The sequence below is a fragment of the Mizuhopecten yessoensis genome, unplaced genomic scaffold (genome assembly GCF_002113885.1).
Source record: "Mizuhopecten yessoensis strain PY_sf001 unplaced genomic scaffold, ASM211388v2 scaffold8123, whole genome shotgun sequence".
Taxonomy (NCBI): domain Eukaryota; kingdom Metazoa; phylum Mollusca; class Bivalvia; order Pectinida; family Pectinidae; genus Mizuhopecten; species Mizuhopecten yessoensis.
The window spans coordinates 890,616-911,830 of record NW_018407390.1 but is presented as its reverse complement, the minus strand read 5'-3'; the positions used below and the strand labels follow the sequence as shown (position 1 = coordinate 911,830).

The 21,215-nt window shown below is 35.6% G+C and overlaps 1 protein-coding gene across 2 annotated transcripts in view; it reads right to left on the bottom strand.

Annotated features, from left to right (window-relative positions):
* The window catches only part of LOC110455002 (dmX-like protein 2), an 88,092-nt gene that overhangs the window by 10,622 nt on the left and 56,255 nt on the right, over positions 1 to 21,215 (bottom strand). The window contains exons 36-43 of one of the 2 annotated variants that reach the window (XM_021504866.1): positions 20,732 to 20,862; positions 19,808 to 20,003; positions 19,039 to 19,156; positions 18,417 to 18,524; positions 17,400 to 17,411; positions 14,125 to 14,139; positions 6,546 to 6,670; positions 5,842 to 6,010 (exon numbers count right to left, since the gene is read on the bottom strand). In XM_021504866.1, coding sequence (XP_021360541.1) covers positions 5,842 to 6,010; positions 6,546 to 6,670; positions 14,125 to 14,139; positions 17,400 to 17,411; positions 18,417 to 18,524; positions 19,039 to 19,156; positions 19,808 to 20,003; positions 20,732 to 20,862 — 874 coding nt within the window. The remainder of the gene's footprint in view (positions 1 to 5,841; positions 6,011 to 6,545; positions 6,671 to 14,124; positions 14,140 to 17,399; positions 17,412 to 18,416; positions 18,525 to 19,038; positions 19,157 to 19,807; positions 20,004 to 20,731; positions 20,863 to 21,215) is intronic. The other variant, XM_021504868.1, reaches the window with a different exon arrangement.

Genomic DNA, 21,215 nt, shown 5'->3' with positions numbered 1-21,215 from the left:
AATCCACCAGTAATACATAATTTAGCCCACCAAAGCTAACACAAAAAATTCTGGAATAAAATATTTTCTTAGAATATATAAAATCCAGTATGAAGCTCTCATCTTTATACATATATTGACTTTTGTTTTATTATTTGCAGAAGGAAAACCATAATAATTCACTTTCCCATCCTAATCGAAATGCTGTGAAATTATACCGGTAAATTATGTGAAAATTTTCAAACAGTGGATTTTTTCTTCAAAATTTTAAAGTACCACTTCACAAATATTTGTGCATCCAGAAGTTTATATCAACAATTCATACCCATAATCATAACCTTTTGTTGTTTGATGGTATAGTATACATATGAACGAGTAAATAAATGCATGAAGATTGATGTTCATACAGAATTTTTTCATCACAAGCTTTGAAGCTTCTCATCAATTATCACAAATAATATTAAATTCAACATGCTCCTTTTACTGAAAAAAATAGTTATTTTAATCTATGAACATTGAATTTAAATCATATCCCCATATCATTTGTACATTCACTCTTGACCTTCCTCCGACGTTCCGTACTGTGTAAAGATGTCTGTACCAATCTGTTAGTTCATCACATGCATACAACAACATTTAACAAATCAGATATACAGAATTACTTTCTCATGGATTGAAAATCAAATCCCAAAATTATTATATTTGAAATTTATAAGGCATACAAATGTTAAAAAGATCTAATCAGGCAAAAAAAAATAATGAAAGAAAATAATTTGAGAGCAGTTTCATTAAACAAAATAATGAGAAAGAAAAAAAACAATAATTTGAGAGCCGTTTCAGTCAATCAAGTTGTTAAAGTTATCATAGATACAGGGAGAACCTACATGTACAATCAGAGTGTACAAAACTAAACCTAGAATACAGAGCCAAAGTGTGGCTTGATATCTGGAATAGAGCAATGAACTGTTACCCATTTCAATTATGGACTACCAGTAAATGATGGAAAGTGTGACAATTTAGTTTTTAAAGTCACAGATTGAAAACGTCATTTTGAATTTTTAAAGTCAAAGCTTCATACTTAACTTTGACTATTGAATTCTATGGCTAAAGTTGAAAAAGTGGCATTTTGAATTCTAGATTGAAAGTATAAAAGGAGGACTGTAGAATTATTGGCTCAAAGTCTGAAAGAGTGACTGCTATATTGAGTTTAACTGTTAAATTCTAGATTCAAAAGTTTAACTTCAGTGTGACTATTGAGTTGAAGAGCCAAAGTTTGAAAAGATGAATTGAATTATAGAAATCACTTTGGAAAAGACGACGTTTTTAATTCAATACCCAAACCGTGAAAGACTGACTAATTCAGGCATATTATTTAGTAAAATCCATCATCAGAACATACATTTTGATACTGTATGCATAGATTACAATGGTTTTAGTGAAGCAGCACAACAAATTGTGATACCATATAACCATTCGTGGAAAGGGTTAAGTTTAATATTTGATAGACAAGTATCCTTAAATATGCACACTCAGTGACGGGAAGAGTCATAAATGTCCACACACAATATAACGGTCAGTTGTGACAGCAGGTAGGCAAAGACTGATAAATAAAATAGTTTTACAAGATTCTGCCTAAGTGATACAGGATGCATATCAAACTAGCAAAGTTTATCCTTATTTAAAGTGTGGATGATTTCTTTATCAAATTATATAACTTCAACCGAAAACTTTTGGAATCTAGTATTTATGATGACTTCCACTTGTTTTTCCTGTTCAACCACTTACCACCAAATGGCCTTTGAATAAATTGATTGTGTACTTTAAAACAAAGACAAGGTGTTTTATGGAGATACTTTTATAGCTGTCACAGCGACCTACTTTTTCAAGAGTTCAGGTTAAATGCGTTAGAGTCAATGTTACATAGGGTAACACTTCATAAATCACTTATTTGTTTACTTACCTCTTTTGTTTTAATTTTTGGTTTCTAGAAAATTCACCCCCAGATGACAGTTTCATATGTTTAAGAAAATTAATACAATGCATAAATGTTTGTTTAAATCAGCTAACTTATCAAAAGGAGGGCAGGCAATTTTTATTGTAATAGTTTGAAGGTTATATCTATAAATATATTTATCATGTAACAAACATTGACCAATCAGAATTGAAGAACTACTAGTGACCTCATTTAACAACGATCAGAGATGGTGTCGAGTCTGAGGATATTGTGACAATCGGAGTATGGGCTGTGATGAGATACATAAAGGACAATCTAACTAAAATAACAGTATAACTCCACTAAGTAATGTCAGTTTCTTTCTCCTTGTTAAGATCTAAGTACTCCTAGCTACCAACAATGGAATGAAGGTCATACATGGTTAAAATGAAAGTCAAAGCCTGTTCATTTCAGTTAATTTCAGTATTTCAGCTCTTCAAACTAATCAAATCAATTGTATGACACGTCAGCTATTAAAATCTACATTTTAAATCACTAGTTTTTGTTTCCTAAGGAGTATATTAATAGTTAAAGCTTTAAAATTGAAAAAAGTGACTTTTTAAACATTTTCCATTTTGTGACAAGTAGTGCAAATGTAGGAGATTCTAAAATGTACTACAATCTGTATAGGTCAGAGGTCAGAGGTCAATGTACTACAATCTGTACAGGTCAGAGGTCAATGTACTATGATCTGTACAGGTTAGAGGTCAACGTACTACAATCTGTACAGGTCAGAGGTCAGAGGTCAATGTACTACGATCTGCAAAGGTCAGAGGTCAATGTACTATGATCTGAACAGGTCAGAGGACAATGTACTATGATCTGTACAGGTCAGAAGTCAATATACTATGATCTGTACAGGTTAGAGGTCAACGTACTACAATCTGTACAGGTCAGAGGTCAGAGGTCAATGTACTCCGATCTGTAAAGGGCAGAGGTCAATGTACTATGATCTGTAAAGCTCAGAGGTCAATGTACTATGATCTGTACAGGTCAGAGGTCAGAGGACAATGTACTATAATCTGTACAGGTCAGAGGTCAGAGGACAATGTACTACAATCTGTACAGGTCAGAGGTCAGAGGTCAATGTACTACGATCTGCAAAGGTCAGAGGTCAATGTACTATGATCTGTAAATGTCAGAGGTCAATGTACTATGATCTGTACAGGTCAGAGGTCAGAGGACAATGTACTACAATCTGTACAGGTCAGAGGTCAGAGGGCAATGTACTACGATCTGTAAAGGTCAGAGGTAAATGTACTATGATCTGTAAAGGTCAGAGGTCATTGTACTATGATCTGTAAAGGTCAGAGGTCCATGTACTATGATCTGTACAGGTCAGAGGTCAGAGGTCAATGTCTACAATCTGTAAAGGTCAGAGGTCAATGTACTACGATCTGTATAGGTCAGAGGGCAATGTACTACGATCTGTAAAGGTCAGAGGTAAATGTACTATGATCTGTAAAGGTCAGAGGTCCATGTACTATGATCTGTACAGGTCAGAGGTCAGAGGTCAATGTACTCCGATCTGTAAAGGGCAGAGGTCAATGTACTATGATCTGTAAAGGTCAGAGGTCCATGTACTATGATCTGTAAAGGTCAGAGGTCATTGTACTATGATCTGTAAAGGTCAGAGGTCATTGTACTATGATCTGTAAAGGTCAGAGGTCCATGTACTATGATCTGTACAGGTCAGAGGTCAGAGGACAATGTACTACAATCTGTACAGGTCAGAGGTCAAATTACTACGATCTATACAGGTCAGAGGTCATTGTACTACGATCTGTACAGGTCAGAGGTCAATGTACTCCAATCTGTACAGGTCAGAGGTCAATGTACTACACTCTGTACAGGTCAGAGATCAATGTACTACAATCTGTACAGGTTAGACGTCAATGTACTACAATCTGTACAGGTCAGAGGTCAGAGGTCAATGTACTCCGATCTGTAAAGGGCAGAGGTCAATGTACTATGATCTGTAAAGGTAAGAGGTCAATGTACTATGATCTGTACAGGTTAGAGGTCAACGTACTACAATCTGTACAGGTCAGAGGTCAGAGGTCAATGTACTACGCTCTGTCCAGGTCAGAGGTCAATGTACTATGATCTGTAAAGGTAAGAGGTCAATGTACTATGATCTGTACAGGTCAGAGGTCAGAGGTCAATGTACTACGATCTGCAAAGGTCAGAGGTCAATGTACTATGATCTGTACAGGTCAGAGGTCAATGTACTATGATCTGTACAGGTCAGAAGTCAATGTACTATGATCTGTACAGGTTAGAGGTCAACGTACTACAATCTGTACAGGTCAGAGGTCAAATTACTACGATCTATACAGGTCAGAGGTCAATGTACTACGATCTGTACAGGTCAGAGGTCAATGTACTACGATCTGTATAGGTCAGAGGTCATTTCCTGGTTGACCAGTGAAAATGCAGGTGACTATGGCAAGTATGCCTATTAGTATTGCTATCACTTCAAAGGTTGGAAACAGTCTCAAATACATGCTTTAAGCCTTTTCCATATCCTAAATACTTTGAGCTAAACAAGGAGAATGATATCGAACATCTGATACTGGAGTTAACGTTTTAATGAGAATGCCAGATTTGAAGTTAAGAGAGCTAATTCACTATACGTCACACAGAAATCACACTAGAACACCGTGTTAAACTTTACCTCAAGTTTTAGATGATGTTTCATCTAAAAAATAGATCACAAGGGAATTCAATATGTGCTAAATGTTCTATATATTATCTAAGGATTACAGGTTCTGGATTATCGTGTATAGGTTTTACTTTGTACATTGGACATAAATACTCAGAGGTTAAAGGAAGGCAGAATCTTTAAAAAGACAACCAATAAAATCAGTGTTACCTTGAGGTTGTTTCTTCTTACAATCATGTCTTTATAACACATAGTGGCTACACCCTTGAAAATGTTGCCTCTTGTTACAGGTTTAAAGACTCAAGTATCAGAGCAAGTAAGTGTTTATCCTTTATTACACAACCTAAGGATTTATTACACTAAGGATTTATTACACAACCTAAGGATTTATTACACTAAGGATTTATTACACAACCTAAGGATTTATTCCTTAAAAAATTACATTCTTCATTGCTAATGAAGCATCAAAGTGGACACTCCACTGTCTTTAATGATTAATTTCAGATGAACTCAAGCATAATAAAACACATAAAAAGAATGTTATTAGTTTGCAGATATAATCATTCAGTCAAATAAACAGGGAAATGTGCTCAAAATTGCCATACAATTAAATTGCAACATGTTTGAAATTAAATATCTTAAGAAATACGTCAAATATTTCATTCAATCAAAATAAATAATAAAACATAAGATAACCGACCCCGATATTTCTGTGACTACCCAATACATATAATGTCTGAATGAGATCGTAATTCTACATTTGACAAACATCAACATCTAGTGTGGTTGTTGTATTAACTAATACTACAGCTGTGATGGCTTCAAAGAAGCATTCTGGTTCTCTCTTTTCAATGCCAACTTGAACCTCAAACTTGAGGTATGATAAAGCTAAGCCTGTATGGGACTCTGGTTCAGCCAGGGATCACAAAGCAATAGGCTTTAATGCTTGGGAGAATAGACTGGGAGGAAAGAAGATGTTAAATTAAGTACCAGTCTATCATACAAAGTAGGGCTAGAAAGAAACTTTGTCTTTTAGGTCTTTAGGCTGACGGCTAATCAATATGCTAAAGTTTTGGTCGACACTTGCCATGTTTTGTGCTGAAGAATTTGCATTTAGGAACTAAAACAGGGATGAAGTTATGATATAGAAAAGTTGGGGCACTTAAAAGGTTACATCCATTCTCAACCATCTATAACGACTTACCACATTAGTGCCCCTGCCAGTCTGTGAGAAGACCCCAGATCCAGGGTGTGTGGGGGTGGACGCCCCTGTTTGCGGACTAGACATTCCTGAAGTCAGTCCACTCTGTTGACTGTCGGACGGGGCTTGTACCACAAAGAAGTCCGTACTGCTCCCCTCCGAAGGGTTGGGGCTGTAATCATGGCAAAATCAATCATCAGGGATATTTTAGAAGTTTTGTCGGATTTTACAAGCATTGTGGGATTTTGTTCCAGGTGCTATATTAAATAAATCTTAATTCTAGCTGAAGGACTACAACTTATAATGGCAAAACCCTAAGTTAACACAGCAATGACAACATAATGTAAAATGATGGCAGCATTGTGGCCGCACTGTTGATGACATAAATATGTGGAATTTTGTCAACCAGAGAAAGGCAGTTTTATATCATCCCAATCATATTTCATGTGTTTTCCTTATTAAATATTTCAATTCAAATCTGTAAGTAGATTTCATAACTATAAGTTATCCAGAACACAAAATAAAAGCACATTCAATCTTTTCTGCTTGGCAATAATTCACCTTTCTGATTTCCTTTGAGTATTTTCTCTATCAAATTAAATTGGTCTATATATAGCTAGTTTGTGTTAAATGTATGATTAATGTATATGTGGTAATAATCTGCTGAACTAAAGAACAGCACTGACCTAATGACAACAGTGACCTACTTTCTGATATACTCTATGTCCATCTCGTTTTCATCCTCCAGCCAGGAAGGTGGGGCCAACAGATGACCAATGTCCAGTTCTATGACATCCTTTTGTGTGGACAGCACCAAGAAGCTGGAATTGGCCTGAAAACACAATAAGATTGGTCACTTCATGGGTCAAGGTTATCCTTCAGGGTCTGGACACAGCCAGAATACAGACTGCTAATAGACTCCCCAGGAGAATGTCAATCAGGGTCTGGCCACAGCCAGAATACAGACTTCTAATAGACTCCCCAGGAGATTGTCAATCAGGGTCTGGACACTGCCAGAATACAGACTGCTAATAGACCCCCCAGGAGAATGTCAATCAGGGCCTGGACACAGCCAGAATACTGACTGCTAATAGACTCCCCAGCAGAATGTCAATCAGGGTCTGGACGCAGCCAGAATACAGACTGCTAATAGACTCCCCAGGAGATTGTCAATCAGGGTCTGGACACTGCCAGAATACAGACTGCTAATAGACTCCCCAGGAGAATGTCAATCAGGGCTGTCAATAGAAATTATAGGAGTTCAGAAGCTCTCAGAATCCTGGATTTACTGTTAAAGGTCAGTAGAGGTCAAACCAAAGTTTAATATACTGAGTGACCCAGATCAAAGGTCACAGGTGTTAAAGGTCATTAAGGGTCAAACCAAAGTTTAAACATACTGAGTGACCCAGATCAAAGGTCACAGGTATTAAAGGTCAGTAAGGGTCAAACCAAAGTTTAATATACTGAGTGACCCTAATCAAAGGTCACAGGTGTTAAAGGTCAGTAAGGGTCAAACCAAAGTTATGTACATTGTGTGACCATTATCACAGGTCACTGGTATTAAAGGTCAGTACCAGTATTAGAAAACATTATATATGATTTTACAGAGGTCAAGTGGTAACATAGAGGTCATTAGAAAAATGAAAAATTCTATAAACTAAAAGGTAATTGAAGTCAGTATACAATTCATATTTCTGTTGAAAAAATTGTCAGGCATGATTCGGCTTGAAATATCTTAGAAATTAACATTTCTGATGAGTGAATATATATTGATAACATGAATTTAACTGCTGATTAGTAAAACTACTTGTATTTATAAGTAAAATTTAACTTAAAAGATACAAAGACATGAATGAATGAATTAAACAGAATAACAGTTTTATCCTTTACAAGCATATACATAATTTAAAGGATGAATAAGTTCATAGCTGCATTGTTATTCTAAATATTCTGATTGATCTGGACCTCAATACACACATTCAACTAACAGAAATTGTTATCGTTGGGATGTAATAAAATGTTTTTTTATTAAACAGGGTTCAATTTAGACAGGCTCTGCTGTATAATCAATGAATCCAAAGTATATTCTAGATACGTAAGTAATATTATTGACTGAATGGAGGATTTAACAAATGACTGATAAAATAATCAATGAATCAAACGAATTGTTAAAAAAAAAAGATATAATAATATCAAATATATTAATTGAGGTAAATGACTTTTAAAAACAATCACAAAAATGAATGAATGAATGAATATATGAATGAATGAATGAATACATGAATATATGAATATATGAATGAATGAATGAATGAATGAATATATGAATATATGAATGAATGAATGAATGAATACATGAATATATGAATGAATGAATGAATGAATGAATATATGAATATATGAATGAATGAATGAATATATGAATGAATGAATGAATGAATGAATGAATGAATGAATGAATGAAACACTAAGTAATAAATGAGTAATTGAGAATCTACATGTATACATTTTATAATTTAAGTCATGCAAGCATGCGTTTCAGGAAAAAGAATATGATGATATCTAACTTATGACAGTCACAGTATCTGTGTTTCACGAAATGTTGATACGCCACATTGATCAGTAACCTATTCACCCTAAACTAGAACCAATAACAGACTGGACGGTTTGCTGTCATATCTCACACAAATAGCATGCACACTGGAACCATACCATAAAATGAGAAATAAAGTTCTAACCACAGCCATTAGAATATCAACAGATAAACAAAGTAACACCACTTTCCAATACTCACTGTACCTAGGGTCTCAAGATTGACCCACCTCTAGCTCTCCCAAAGTTGTTTTTTTTAAATCCTTCATTCAAAATATCTGATTAATGGTGAAAGTTGAATTTATTTCTGGCCTATATACAAAATATGTCCATTTCAACAATCCGACGTAGCTACCTCCTATCCACCAATCATCTGATAGGGGGAAAACCACACCCACTCAACGTCAAAGGTCGAAGTTCAAATATAGCAACAACCATATCCTTGTCAATAAGTTCTCTCCTCCATTTCTGCCATTAAAATCACATCATCCATTCAACATTTTTTTGTTTAAATACCCCAAAAAAACATGTTGTTTAATATTTTTTTTTTTCCACAATATTTTAAGGTTATGAGTGTTAGCCTCGAAATAACAACTGGCACACTATCATTGTGAATAATTCTTTCCTGATTGGTCAAATAATAACACAGAAATGTATGTGTGCTACTGTTTTTGTTCTGTTTTGTTTTGTCAAATATGAATAATGTTTATCAACTTTTCATGAAAAAAGGTCTTTGTTTTGTCTTTTGATTTTTTTCCTTGTTTTTCTTGGTGTATATACCTTAGAAACTCTTTGCACTTTTTTGCATTAACTCCTTTGCAGACTTAAGCAAGGAGTAGTTTTTCAGGTATGTACAGGAAAACCAGGAAAAAAATAACTGGATATTCCTTAATTCTTTACAACAATGAAGATGTGATTTTATAAAAAGTTACCCTCAATATGAAAACAATATCAGGATAAGAAAAGAATAAAGAAAACAAAACCCTCCTTTAAAATTGCAGGCACTTACTTCAATAACTGGATATATGTTCTGTAAAATGAAAGTCTGTCATTAATAGTACTTGCCTCACCTAGAAAATAGTGCCACCTCTGAATCAGCCAAATTTATGTAATCAATGTCTACAACCTCACATTGAGTGTCATGGATGTGTATCAGGAAAATTGTTTGAATTTCACAAAAAAATGGCTAGTAGTTAAACTTACCATCATTAGCAATATCAGGTGGTATACTTGTCAAAGGACATGTACTATTTTTCATTATCTCAACTTCAAAATTTTAATTATAATCTTGTTACTTAAATTGCTAACTACTGTCAGTTCATGAATTTGTGTGTATGTATAGAATGTGCTTAATATAACTATCAATGAACCAGGCCCTAACAACATCCATGTTATCAATCAATGGGTCACTGGGCCCTAATTACAGTGTTATCAATTGACCAGGCCCTAAATACATTGTGTTATCAATCAATGGGTCAATAGGCCCTAATTACAGTGTTATCAATTGACCCGGCCATAAATACATCGTGTTATCAATCAATGGGTCACTGGGCCCTAATAACAGTGTTATCAATTGACCAGGCGCTAAATACATTGTGTTATCAATCAATGGGTCACTGGGCCCTAATTCCAGTGTTATCAATTGACCGGGCCCTAAATACATTGTGTTATCAATCAATGGGTCAAAAGGCCCTAATTACAGTGTTATCAATTGACCCGGCCATAAATACATAGTGTTATCAATCAATGGGTCACTGGGCCCTAATTCCAGTGTTATCAATTGACCGGGCCCTAAATACATTGTGTTATCAATCAATGGGTCAATAGGCCCTAATTACATTGTTATCAATTGACCAGGCCCTAACAACATCCATGTTATCAATCAATGGGTCACTGGTCCCTAATTACACTGTTATCAATTGACCGGGCCCTAAATACATCGGGTTATCAATCAATGGGTCAATAGGCCCTAATTACAGTGTTATCAATTGACCCGGCCATAAATACATCGTGTTATCAATCAACGGGTCACTGGGCCCTAATAACAGTGTTATCAATTGACCAGGCGCTAAATACATTGTGTTATCAATCAATGGGTCACTGGGCCCTAATAACAGGGTTATCAATTGACCAGGCGCTAAATACATTGTGTTATCAATCAATGGGTCAATAGGCCCTAATTACATTGTTATCAATTGACCAGGCCCTAACAACATCCATGTTATCAATCAATGGGTCACTGGGCCCTAATAACAGGGTTATCAATTGACCAGGCGCTAAATACATTGTGTTATCAATCAATGTGTCACTGGGCCCTAATTATACTGTGTTATCAATGGCCCAGGGCCTAAATACAGAGTGTTATCAATCAATGGACCAGGCCCTAAATACAGTGTTATTGTTATCAATCAATGGGTCACTGGGCCCTAATTACACTGTTATCAATTGACCGGGCCCTAAATACATAGTGTTATCAATCAATGGGTCACTGGGCCCTAATAACAGTGTTATCAATTGACCAGGCGCTAAATACATTGTGTTATCAATCAATGGGTCACTCGGCCCTAATTATACTGTGTTAGCAATTGACCGGGCCCTAAATACATCGTGTTATCAATCAATGGGTCATTGGGCCCTAATTACAGGGTTATCAATTGACTAGGCCTTAAATACATCGTGTTATCAATCAATGGGTCACTTGGCCCTAATTACAGTGTTATCAATTGACCGGGCCCTAAATCCATCGTGTTATCAATCAATGGGTCACTGGGCCCTAATAACAGTGTTATCAATTGACCAGGCGCTAAATACATTGTGTTATCAATCAATGTGTCACTGGGCCCTAATTATACTGTGTTATCAATGGCCCAGGGCCTAAATACAGAGTGTTATCAATCAATGGACCAGGCCCTAAATACAGTGTTATTGTTATCAATCAATGGGTCACTGGGCCCTAATTATACTGTGTTATCAATGGCCCAGGCCCTAAATACAGAGTGTTATCAATCAATGGACCAGGCCCTAAATAAGCTGTGTTATCAATGGTCACTAGGCCTTAATTACACTGTTTTATCAGTGGTCACCAGGCCCTAAGTACATTGTGTTATCAATCAATGGGCCAGGCCCTAACAACATCATGTTATCAATCAATGGGTCACTTGGCCCTTATTACACTGCTTTATCAGTGGTCACCAGGCCCTAAGTACACTGTGTTATCAATCAATGGACCAGGCCCTAAATACAGAGTGTTATCAATGAATGGGTCACTTGGTCCTAATTACACTGTGTTATCAATGGTCACTAGGCCCTCAATACATGGTGTTATCAATCAATGGGTCAGGCCCTAAATACATCTTGTTATCAATCAATCGACCATGATCTAATTACAGTGTTACCAATGGACCAGGCCCTATATACATCATGTTATCAGTCAATGGACCAAGATCTAATTATACTGTGTTATCAATGGACCAAGATCTAGTTACACTGTGTTATCAATGGACCAGGCCCTAAATACAGTGTTATCAATCAATGGACCAGGCCCTAAATACATCATGTTATCAGTCAATGGACCAATATCTAATTACACTACGTTATCAATGGACCAAGATCTAATTACACTGTGTTATCAATAAACCATGATCAAATTACACTGTGTTATCAATGGACCATGATCTAATTACACTGTGTTATCAATTGACCAGGCCCTAAATACAGTGTTATCAATCAATGGACCAGGCCATAATTACACTGTGTTATCAATGGGCCAGGCCCTAATTACACTGTGTTATCAATGGATCAATCCCTTATTACACTCATCAAACACATTGTACCTGTGTCAGAGGTTTTTGTGTAGAACTGCCTTTAGTCAATAGAACATAACTTAAAACTTGACTATGAGGACTAGTTTTTGCAAATCATTAATATTTTTATCCATTGCTCATACATATAAATATTGTATTGTTGTTTGTATTTCAAATTCCTGTAATCATGAAGAGATAACTCTGGAAGACAGTAGCACAAGCCCACTGAATAATCACTATGATGTTCATGAACCCCCTTTAAAAAGAGCTATTAACACTAAATACCACTGGCATTGAAACATGATACCTTCAAGACATACATAGAAATTTCTTTTCTGTTTGTAATTGGCACATAACCATGCCAGGATCACCTACATAAAGGAACTGTACCTCCAAAATGACAGTGGAATCAGTTAAAACATACACTATACACTAACAATGTACTGTGATACATCGCAAAAGTGTCATTACATGTATACTTAATGGTATGTTCTTTGGGTTAATTTTGTATAGTATTAAATATAAATATAATATTAATACATTTTTTTAAGCAGTTAAAGTTTAAATTAAGTATGATATTGACATACCCATATAACCCATTTTATTGTTTATCCCAGCAACTATTATTACAGCATATACATGTACACCAATATTAGCCTTATACGTCCTCCACAAAGCCACTTAATAATACAGGTCTTCTACAATAATCAACTGATAAATAGTTTGCTAAGTAACATATTAATTATTCACTGATAAATATATTGCTACACATAGGATTGCCCTCATTATTAAGACAGTAAAGCACCAGCTATTACAGATCCCGCAAAGTGATTCTTTATAGAGTTGTTTCCCTTCTATAGAGTTGTTTCCCTTCTATAGAGTTGTGTCCCTTCTATAGAGTTATGTCCCCTCTATAGAGTTGTGTTCCTCTATAGAGGTGTTTGCCTTCTATAGAATACTATTGTCTATCTACCCAAGGTGAAACACGTTCTGATTTCTCAAAAAAAAAATGTTAATAAATAAATAACTAAGTTTCGCTATAACAAAAAATATTCCATTTTGTGAGGTAACACTATGCCTTTGATATTATTATTGAGAAATCATCTTAAAATTTTTATTTTTTTTCATTGAGAAACAAAATATGCAAAAATATCATATCATATTTCACCAAAGGGTAACAGGCAACTTAGAAAGTTTCAGAATTTGAATCTGCCAACATTAGACAAAACATACCAATACTTCAGTCATGAGATTTGTACTCTAGAAAATTCATTCATATGAAATGGGTAAGATTCATCTCCATTCTTCAGACAGAAGGACTATAATGATTTTAAAGAATGAATTGAACAGGGATTTATCTTTTTAACAAATATCAGTCAACCGTTGCAATTTTTTCCACTTTGTATTATTAAAAGTCAATGAAATCTGGCCCTGGTTTCAGAAAGCATACTAACTGATTCTTCTTTAACTTAAATTCCCCAAATAGAAAATATTGCTTAAATTAAGGAAACAAATTACCTACGGAAAATGCATAGCACTTGGACCTGGGATAATGTACTAGCATTTCTTAAAGGAATTTAGAATTGATTTTTTTCTGGAATTTTAAACTCACAATATTAAATGCAAGATATATCTTTCATCTCTGAAGGTGTAAAAGTAGAGTTTTACAGTGTAAATCACAATTTTGTTCTCAAAGCTTCAAGCGAACATCTATAAAACATTTGCAAACAGTCACAGCTGGCAAAAGATGGACAGTGGTGTTGGTGTAAGGAGAGAGATTTAGGAGGGGCCAGAAATTTTCTGCATATACAGATAAGCATACATTTACTAAGTACAACTCTCATGAAGTATGTGTAGACCACATGTTAGAATAGCTGTGAAATAAACTCACCTCCAAATAGTCAACCTAGTTAGAATACCACAACACACAATGATAAGCTGGCAAAATCATAAATGTTTGACTTACAAATAAACAAATTATACTATTTATACGAACATGAATTTCATCAATTGTACTTCAGGAGACATGTTGACGAGGATAAGACAATGTGAAATAAGTACAGCACAATGCCAGAAACATATTGTACATGTCTGTTCTTTAAATGTACCTGGCTACATGATCACAAAATCTCTGAATTTGTAATTTACTCTTCTTGAGGATTCATGAGAAAATATTCACCACAGAAAATTATCGTGATTCAAAGAAATATGAATTCTTATTATCCAGGTAAAATTAACAATTACATTGTGATTCTTGTATAAATGATAAATGAAACATAAATTAAGATCATTAACAGTAATTACAGTAACAAAACAATGATTTGATCATCCTAAACTGGAGTACACATTTACAACATTAGTTATGATGTTAGTACGTGTAAATATTCCTTAGTAAGCTTAGGTTATGGTTCTAAAATCAAATGTTGATTAAAAATTAAACCCTTGATGTTAGTATGTGTAATATTTTTCTTCAAATATTCCTTAGTAAGGTAATGGTTCTTAAATCAAATGTTGATTAAAAATAAAACCCTTTAAGATGTTTCAAAGCAAATTAACAACACACTGATTTAACTGTGATGAAAAATACATTTGCTGAAATAAAAGCAAAAACATTAAAAACAATCTTTTTGTGAATGATTTACTATGCTTGAAACAAAAATGATGTTTTTAACAAATGACAACCAAGGCACACGGTACTGAAGATGATGACAAATACTGGCTTGGGTTTAAAGAAACAGTTTCATTAAACAATAAATTATCTTCAGTAGGTGTTAATTGCCAATCACATAATTCTTGTAGAATTTGTTCATATTCCAGATATCATTCATATTTAATACTATTTCCTTTCAAAGGTATGCATGGCTGTAGCCTGGGCCAACTGATTGGGGAGGGGAAGAATTGGAGACTGAAGATCAAGATTGAAGCCATTGGTGGTTGGGGGGGGGGATGCTTGGGGCCAAAGCTCCCTTCCGTAGAAGCTGTAGAACTTTGAGCACAACAGGAGCAGAATGATATCCCCAATCACTGAAAGCTATCTAGAAAGTATGTGTGGGGAGGCCAAATACCCATCTCCATCCACCTCCACTCACCCAAGATTATGGGCTTTTTGACCATGGCATATCAGTACATTGTACTTACATTTATCAAAAATATTTATTTGTATTTATTTACCTTGAATTATGATAAAGAATGCAATAAAATGAGAGAAAACAAGAGGCCCAGAGGGACTGTATCGCTCACCTGTTTCTTTTGTTACATGCAACTGACATATAGGTAACTTAAGACCATTTGGTAACTAGAACACAAGACATTTTAACATCTCTTAAACGGTTCTGACGGTTCTGAAGATATTGTTGTTTGAAACTTAAAATTTTAATTTTAAAGCTTTTAACCAAAGTTGACATTTGAATCCCAATTTGCACTTAAAGTTGACCTTTGACCTCATTACTGCAATGAAGAAAACAATTCACACAGCTGGTCTACATAACCTACCCAAGTACCATGACTAGTCCAAATGGTTCTTAGGATATTGTTGTTTGAAGTTTTTAACATATTTGACCCCTGTGACCTTGAAAGTAGGTCAAGGTAATTTTAAGGAGGAAATTTTTAGCACTACATCCCAGGTACCTACTTGCCAAATATCATGACCCTGGGCCTTATGGAACTTGAGAAGAAGATTGTTAAAGCTTCTAACCAAAGTTGACATTTGACCCCCAACTAGCATTTAAAGTTAACCTTTGACCTCATTACTGTAATTAAGAAAAATATTCACACTGCTGGTCTACATAACATACCCAAGTATCATGACTCTAGTTCAAATGGTTCTTAGGATATTGCTGTTTGAATTTTTTAACATATTTGACCGCTGTGATCTTGAAAGTAGGTCAAGGTCATTTTAATGAGGAAACTTTATAGCACTCCATCCCAGGTACCTACTGACCAAATATCATAACCCTAGGTCCTACAGTTCTTCAGAGGAAGTCGTTCAAAAGAAAAAATTGACGGACGGATGCAGACTACGGACGACGGACAACGGACGCCGCAGTACGGCATAAGCAAACAATAATATCTTTAAAAGGAAATGAATTTGTTAGAATAGATACACAAGCTTAATGTTATAATCATGGTGAGAATACAATTGTACCATAAGTTAAATTATAGCATTAATTCTTAGTTAATATACATATTACTTAGTTAATGCATAAATGTAAGTTAGAAGTAATGTTATCTGATTTTCTGAGGAGTAAAGTTAGCAAAACTTTCCCCCCAAAAAACCCGGATAGAACTCCAGAGAGGGGGAAAAGAGAAAGAAATTTACGACAGGGAAGAAGGATAAAGTCTCTTCAAAGATGGGTCCCTCTTGGGGAAGAGGGAAAGGTTCCTTAGACAGACAAGAATTCCATGGAAGTGGATGTGTCGCCTGCGCAGGAAGCTGGGAGATTGTGCTTAGCACTGCATGAAGTTTGTTTTTGATCGGCCCAAGGAAACTCAAGTTATCGCACGAAAACATTTTCTATTTATGTTAACAGTGACCTTGACCTTTGACCTTCGGACCTGAAAAGCAATCCCAAGCAAGCACTTTTGGTCAGGAAGCACTGCATGAAGTTTGATTTTGATCAGCCCAAGGAAACTCAAGTTATCGCACGAAAACCTCTGTGCCGACGCCAACGCCGACAGCAATACCTATGTGTCACCAGCTTTTCGCAGGCAACACAAAAAATGATCCGATAAGTTCCCCTAAGAGAGAAAGATGATAGTCCTCAAGGAGGAAACGATCCAATATTCCTCTAGGTAATCTTGTTTCTTTTGAATATAATCTTATATATCATTGTGTCATCATTGTTATTAATATATGATAACTTGTGACTGATGATGGAGTTAGCTTACTTCTAAAATAGTTGCGAAAATACTTAATTTTAACTCCTTACAGTGGCCTATTATATATCTATAGCAGATAAGGTAGAGATCCGAAACTACAATTGTTTAGTTTAGCAGAAAGTGGTACACTCTGTATATGGTATATCCAACCCTTCACCGGTTCTTGATTTATATTGATACCATATTCTACAGAGTCGTACACTGTAAAAATATAAAATGGCCATCAATCTGGCTGTGCAGGTTTTATATTTTTCATTAGTCTTGTTTACAAAATAATTTAACACCAACCTTCACATTATCCTGAAAAGAAATTGGGACATCCTTGCTTAACCCTATAATCAGTGTCAGTTGAGAGAGCATGAGATTATAGAAAACAGCAAAGAGGTATGATAACAATTACAAGAGATCAGGGAATTTAGCTAGGATCAATGATGATAATCAAATGAGACCATATAATGTAGCTATTTAAAAACCAATGAGATTACAAAATACAGCCAAGAGAAATGATCGCGATGAAATGAGATCATGGAGTGTTCGTTAAGATCAATAATCGTAATTAAATGAGGTCATATAATGAAGTAAACATCAATGAACATGATATCTAAAAGAAAATATATAATAAAAAAATAAAAATCTCCCACGGTTCCTGCACACTGAAATTTATACCAGATTTTTTTTAATGAAATTATTTGAAACACAGTGTCCACATTTTGTTTGGTTTACATGTTCACTGCAAAATGGGAAAGTTTTGCCTCGATTCGATCTCCCCCATTTTCTCCCTTGAAGAACAGATAAAAAATATTTTGTACAGCATCCCAAGATTAATTCCACACTGAGCAAATCTGTGCTGAAACTCCTAACAGGACCATTAAGCAAGATGAAACCATACCATTTTACATCTGGATTCAGCACATTCTATGTGATACTGGTGTTATCAGGGAAACACCTCTGGTTCTATACATCGTTACTGGCCCACATAGTTACTTCTTTCTTGGAACTTTTAATCTGTGCTTCTGGTTGAATAATTATTTGAATCCACTTTGTAGTCTCCAACTCTGTATAGCACATATTGGCCCCGACTATGTAGATGAAACTTTACTTCTTGCAGCCATATGAGGACATTCAGTGTTCCTGCTATTCCATTTTACCAATCTAAGGCCATGGTAAGTTACATATTACCAACTTGTGGCCCTGTTGTGGCATATACTATAAACTGTAGGCCCCGTTCCGAATCTATAACCACCAATATGAGTCCTATTACAGCCTATACTCAGGACAATAAATACCCGTCACAGCGAATATTACCTGATTTAGAGCAAAAGCAGTGATTATATCCTGTTCCTTGTGGATGATCTTCATCGGGTCACGTATCTTCACACTTCCGTCTGGCAAATCCGACTGACTCGTCGATTCCTACGACAAACATATTAACCGTGTCTCTTGAAACATTCGTTACAAAGAATACCCATTCATCACAATCCAATTTTATGAAACAGTAACTTTATAAGACAAATAACTTGGAAAAAATAACTGTGATAAAAAGATCAAAATTAAAAGCGAAAAAACCCCGAATGAAATTATCTTTAGTTTAATATAACTTGTGTAGGAAAAGATTTGCTTGTCTATCAGCTTTTATGTACTAAATAACATGGGTATAATTTTGTTAAGCCTCATTTGAACCACAACCTATCAATGACACTAAACTCTTAACTCCATCAGACGAATGATCAGTCCAGTGTAACTATATCTAGGTTGTACTTGGTTTAGAGATTATCCTGTATTGTTTCTGTTGCACAAAATCAAAATCTGGAAATTGTGCCTTATTTGTGTCTTTATGGGTCGGTAAACTTAGATTCTCAAATTACGAACAAATATACTGCATCACCATTATATACGATACGAGTCTACAAACATGTGTTACACATACATCCATCTGTGGGATCTTTTTCTTCCTGTAGATGTATCGGATGAAGACGTCCTTCAGATGGGCTTGTTTCAGTAAGTGGAACCACAGTCTTTTGATTGGCAGACAGACATGGCCGTCCCTGGAAAGACATCAAACAGCTTTTTGGGATCCTTCACAAGACAGCATAATATTTCACTGATTATACTATTGGGATCCTTCACAAGACAGCATAATATTTCACTGATTATACTACTGGGATCCGTCAAGATACAAGAAACAATATTCAAGAAGATTATTTATAGTTGTATATGTAAAACGATAAACATTAGCCCTGTTGAGCTATTTTCACGACAAAACATGAATAAAATGCCTAGGAAATTACAAACAAAAGAAAAGGCAGCTTACTGTGAATCTTTCAATTATAGTTTTTGATGATTCAAATTTCTTATGATTTTCAGTTGTCAAGAGAGTTGGTATAATGACTATTTGGTATGTACATCAAGATTCTCTTTCATTATTTATGCGAGATAGCTAGGCCGATTACAATTTTGCTTATGTGCAGTATATTTATAAGTACAGCATAAGGTTCCCTTTATCATACAACTGAGAGAGAGTTTACACCAGGTTAGAGGTATCCTGATACATGAATCGGAGCAGGCACAAAAATGCAGAGTCAAATTAATCAAGTGTGGAAAGTTAGTGAGTGCAAGTGTTTGGAAAATGTACTTAGACGGCGTTATTTGTGCCTGCTCCTGGTGTAGCATTGGTCCAATCACTATTTAGCACATACGTGAAGGGTGAGTTCTGAGGCTGTAACAACACTTGGTACTTGGACTGTGGGACACCTGTTACCACATCCAACTGTAGACCGGCGATAAAATCCTCCGGCGGTCCAGCAAACAGCTCCAGTTTTCTCTGCAGGACCTCCATCCACTGTTCTAGAGTCTTCATTACCATGTGCATCAGTGTCGAGCAGATTGGCAGCTCTAAATAGAAATTTGAATTGTTACACTTTCCCACAGACATATTTCCATAGAAATCTGAATTATGACATCAATAAACTTTTAAGGACAGGTATTTGTTTTAAATCAAATAGAAAATTTGATATATCCATTATTGACCCAACAGGCAAGTGACAGTTAGTTACCACTTATTATCATGTTTCTGAAATCTAGTGTGTATGTGCAATGTTAGATACCCTGAATATCTATCCCTATCGTACTTGTAGCTCCATCTTGATCTGAACTCAGAGCTCTAGCCCAATCTTACCTCTGAGTTCCAACCCAATCTTACCTTGGAGCTCTATCTCGATATTATCTNCCAATCTTACTTTGGAGCTCTATTCCAATCTTACCTAGGAGCTCTATCCCAATCTTACCTAGGAGCCCTATCCCAATCTTACCTTGAAGCTCTATTCCAATCTTACTTTGGAGCTCTATTCCAATCTTACCTAGGAGCTCTATCCCAATCTTACCTAGGAGCCCTATCCCAATCTTACCTTGAAGCTCTATTCCAATCTTACTTTGGAGCTCTATTCCAATCTTACCTAGGAGCTCTATCCCAATCTTACCTAGGAGCCCTATCCCAATCTTACCTTGAAGCTCTATTCCAATCTTACTTTGGAGCTCTATTCCAATCTTACCTAGGAGCTCTATCCCAATCTTACCTAGGAGCTCTATTCCAATCTTACCTAGGAGCCCTATCCCAATCTTACCTTGAAGCTCTATCCCAATCTGTGGCAGGAAGACTTGTAGGTTGTGAAGGATGACCTTGATGACACAGAAGCGGATCAGGGCCCAGGAATAGGACGTTGGGTCAGTAGACTGTTGAGTGGACGCCAGTGGCCTGCTCATAGACAATTTCACATTGCATGAACACTCAACAAAAAGTTTTCCGGCAAAATAAACTTTACACAAAGACTTATCAGCAATAATTGCGTTACAATAAGTCTTCTCACCAAAAATTGCATAACACAAATTTGTGTCACCTTCACATACATAACACTGAGTCTTGAAATCTATAATCACTTAACACAAAGTTATATCAGCAAAACCACATACGGGTATATCATATCCTTTATAGTGGTGACACAATCTGAAAGTTTGTGTCTATTCTAACAACCACTTGTCTCATGTTTGTATCAGTTAAAACACAAACACGGCATCATTTAAGAAATACTCATTCCCTCACATCCATCA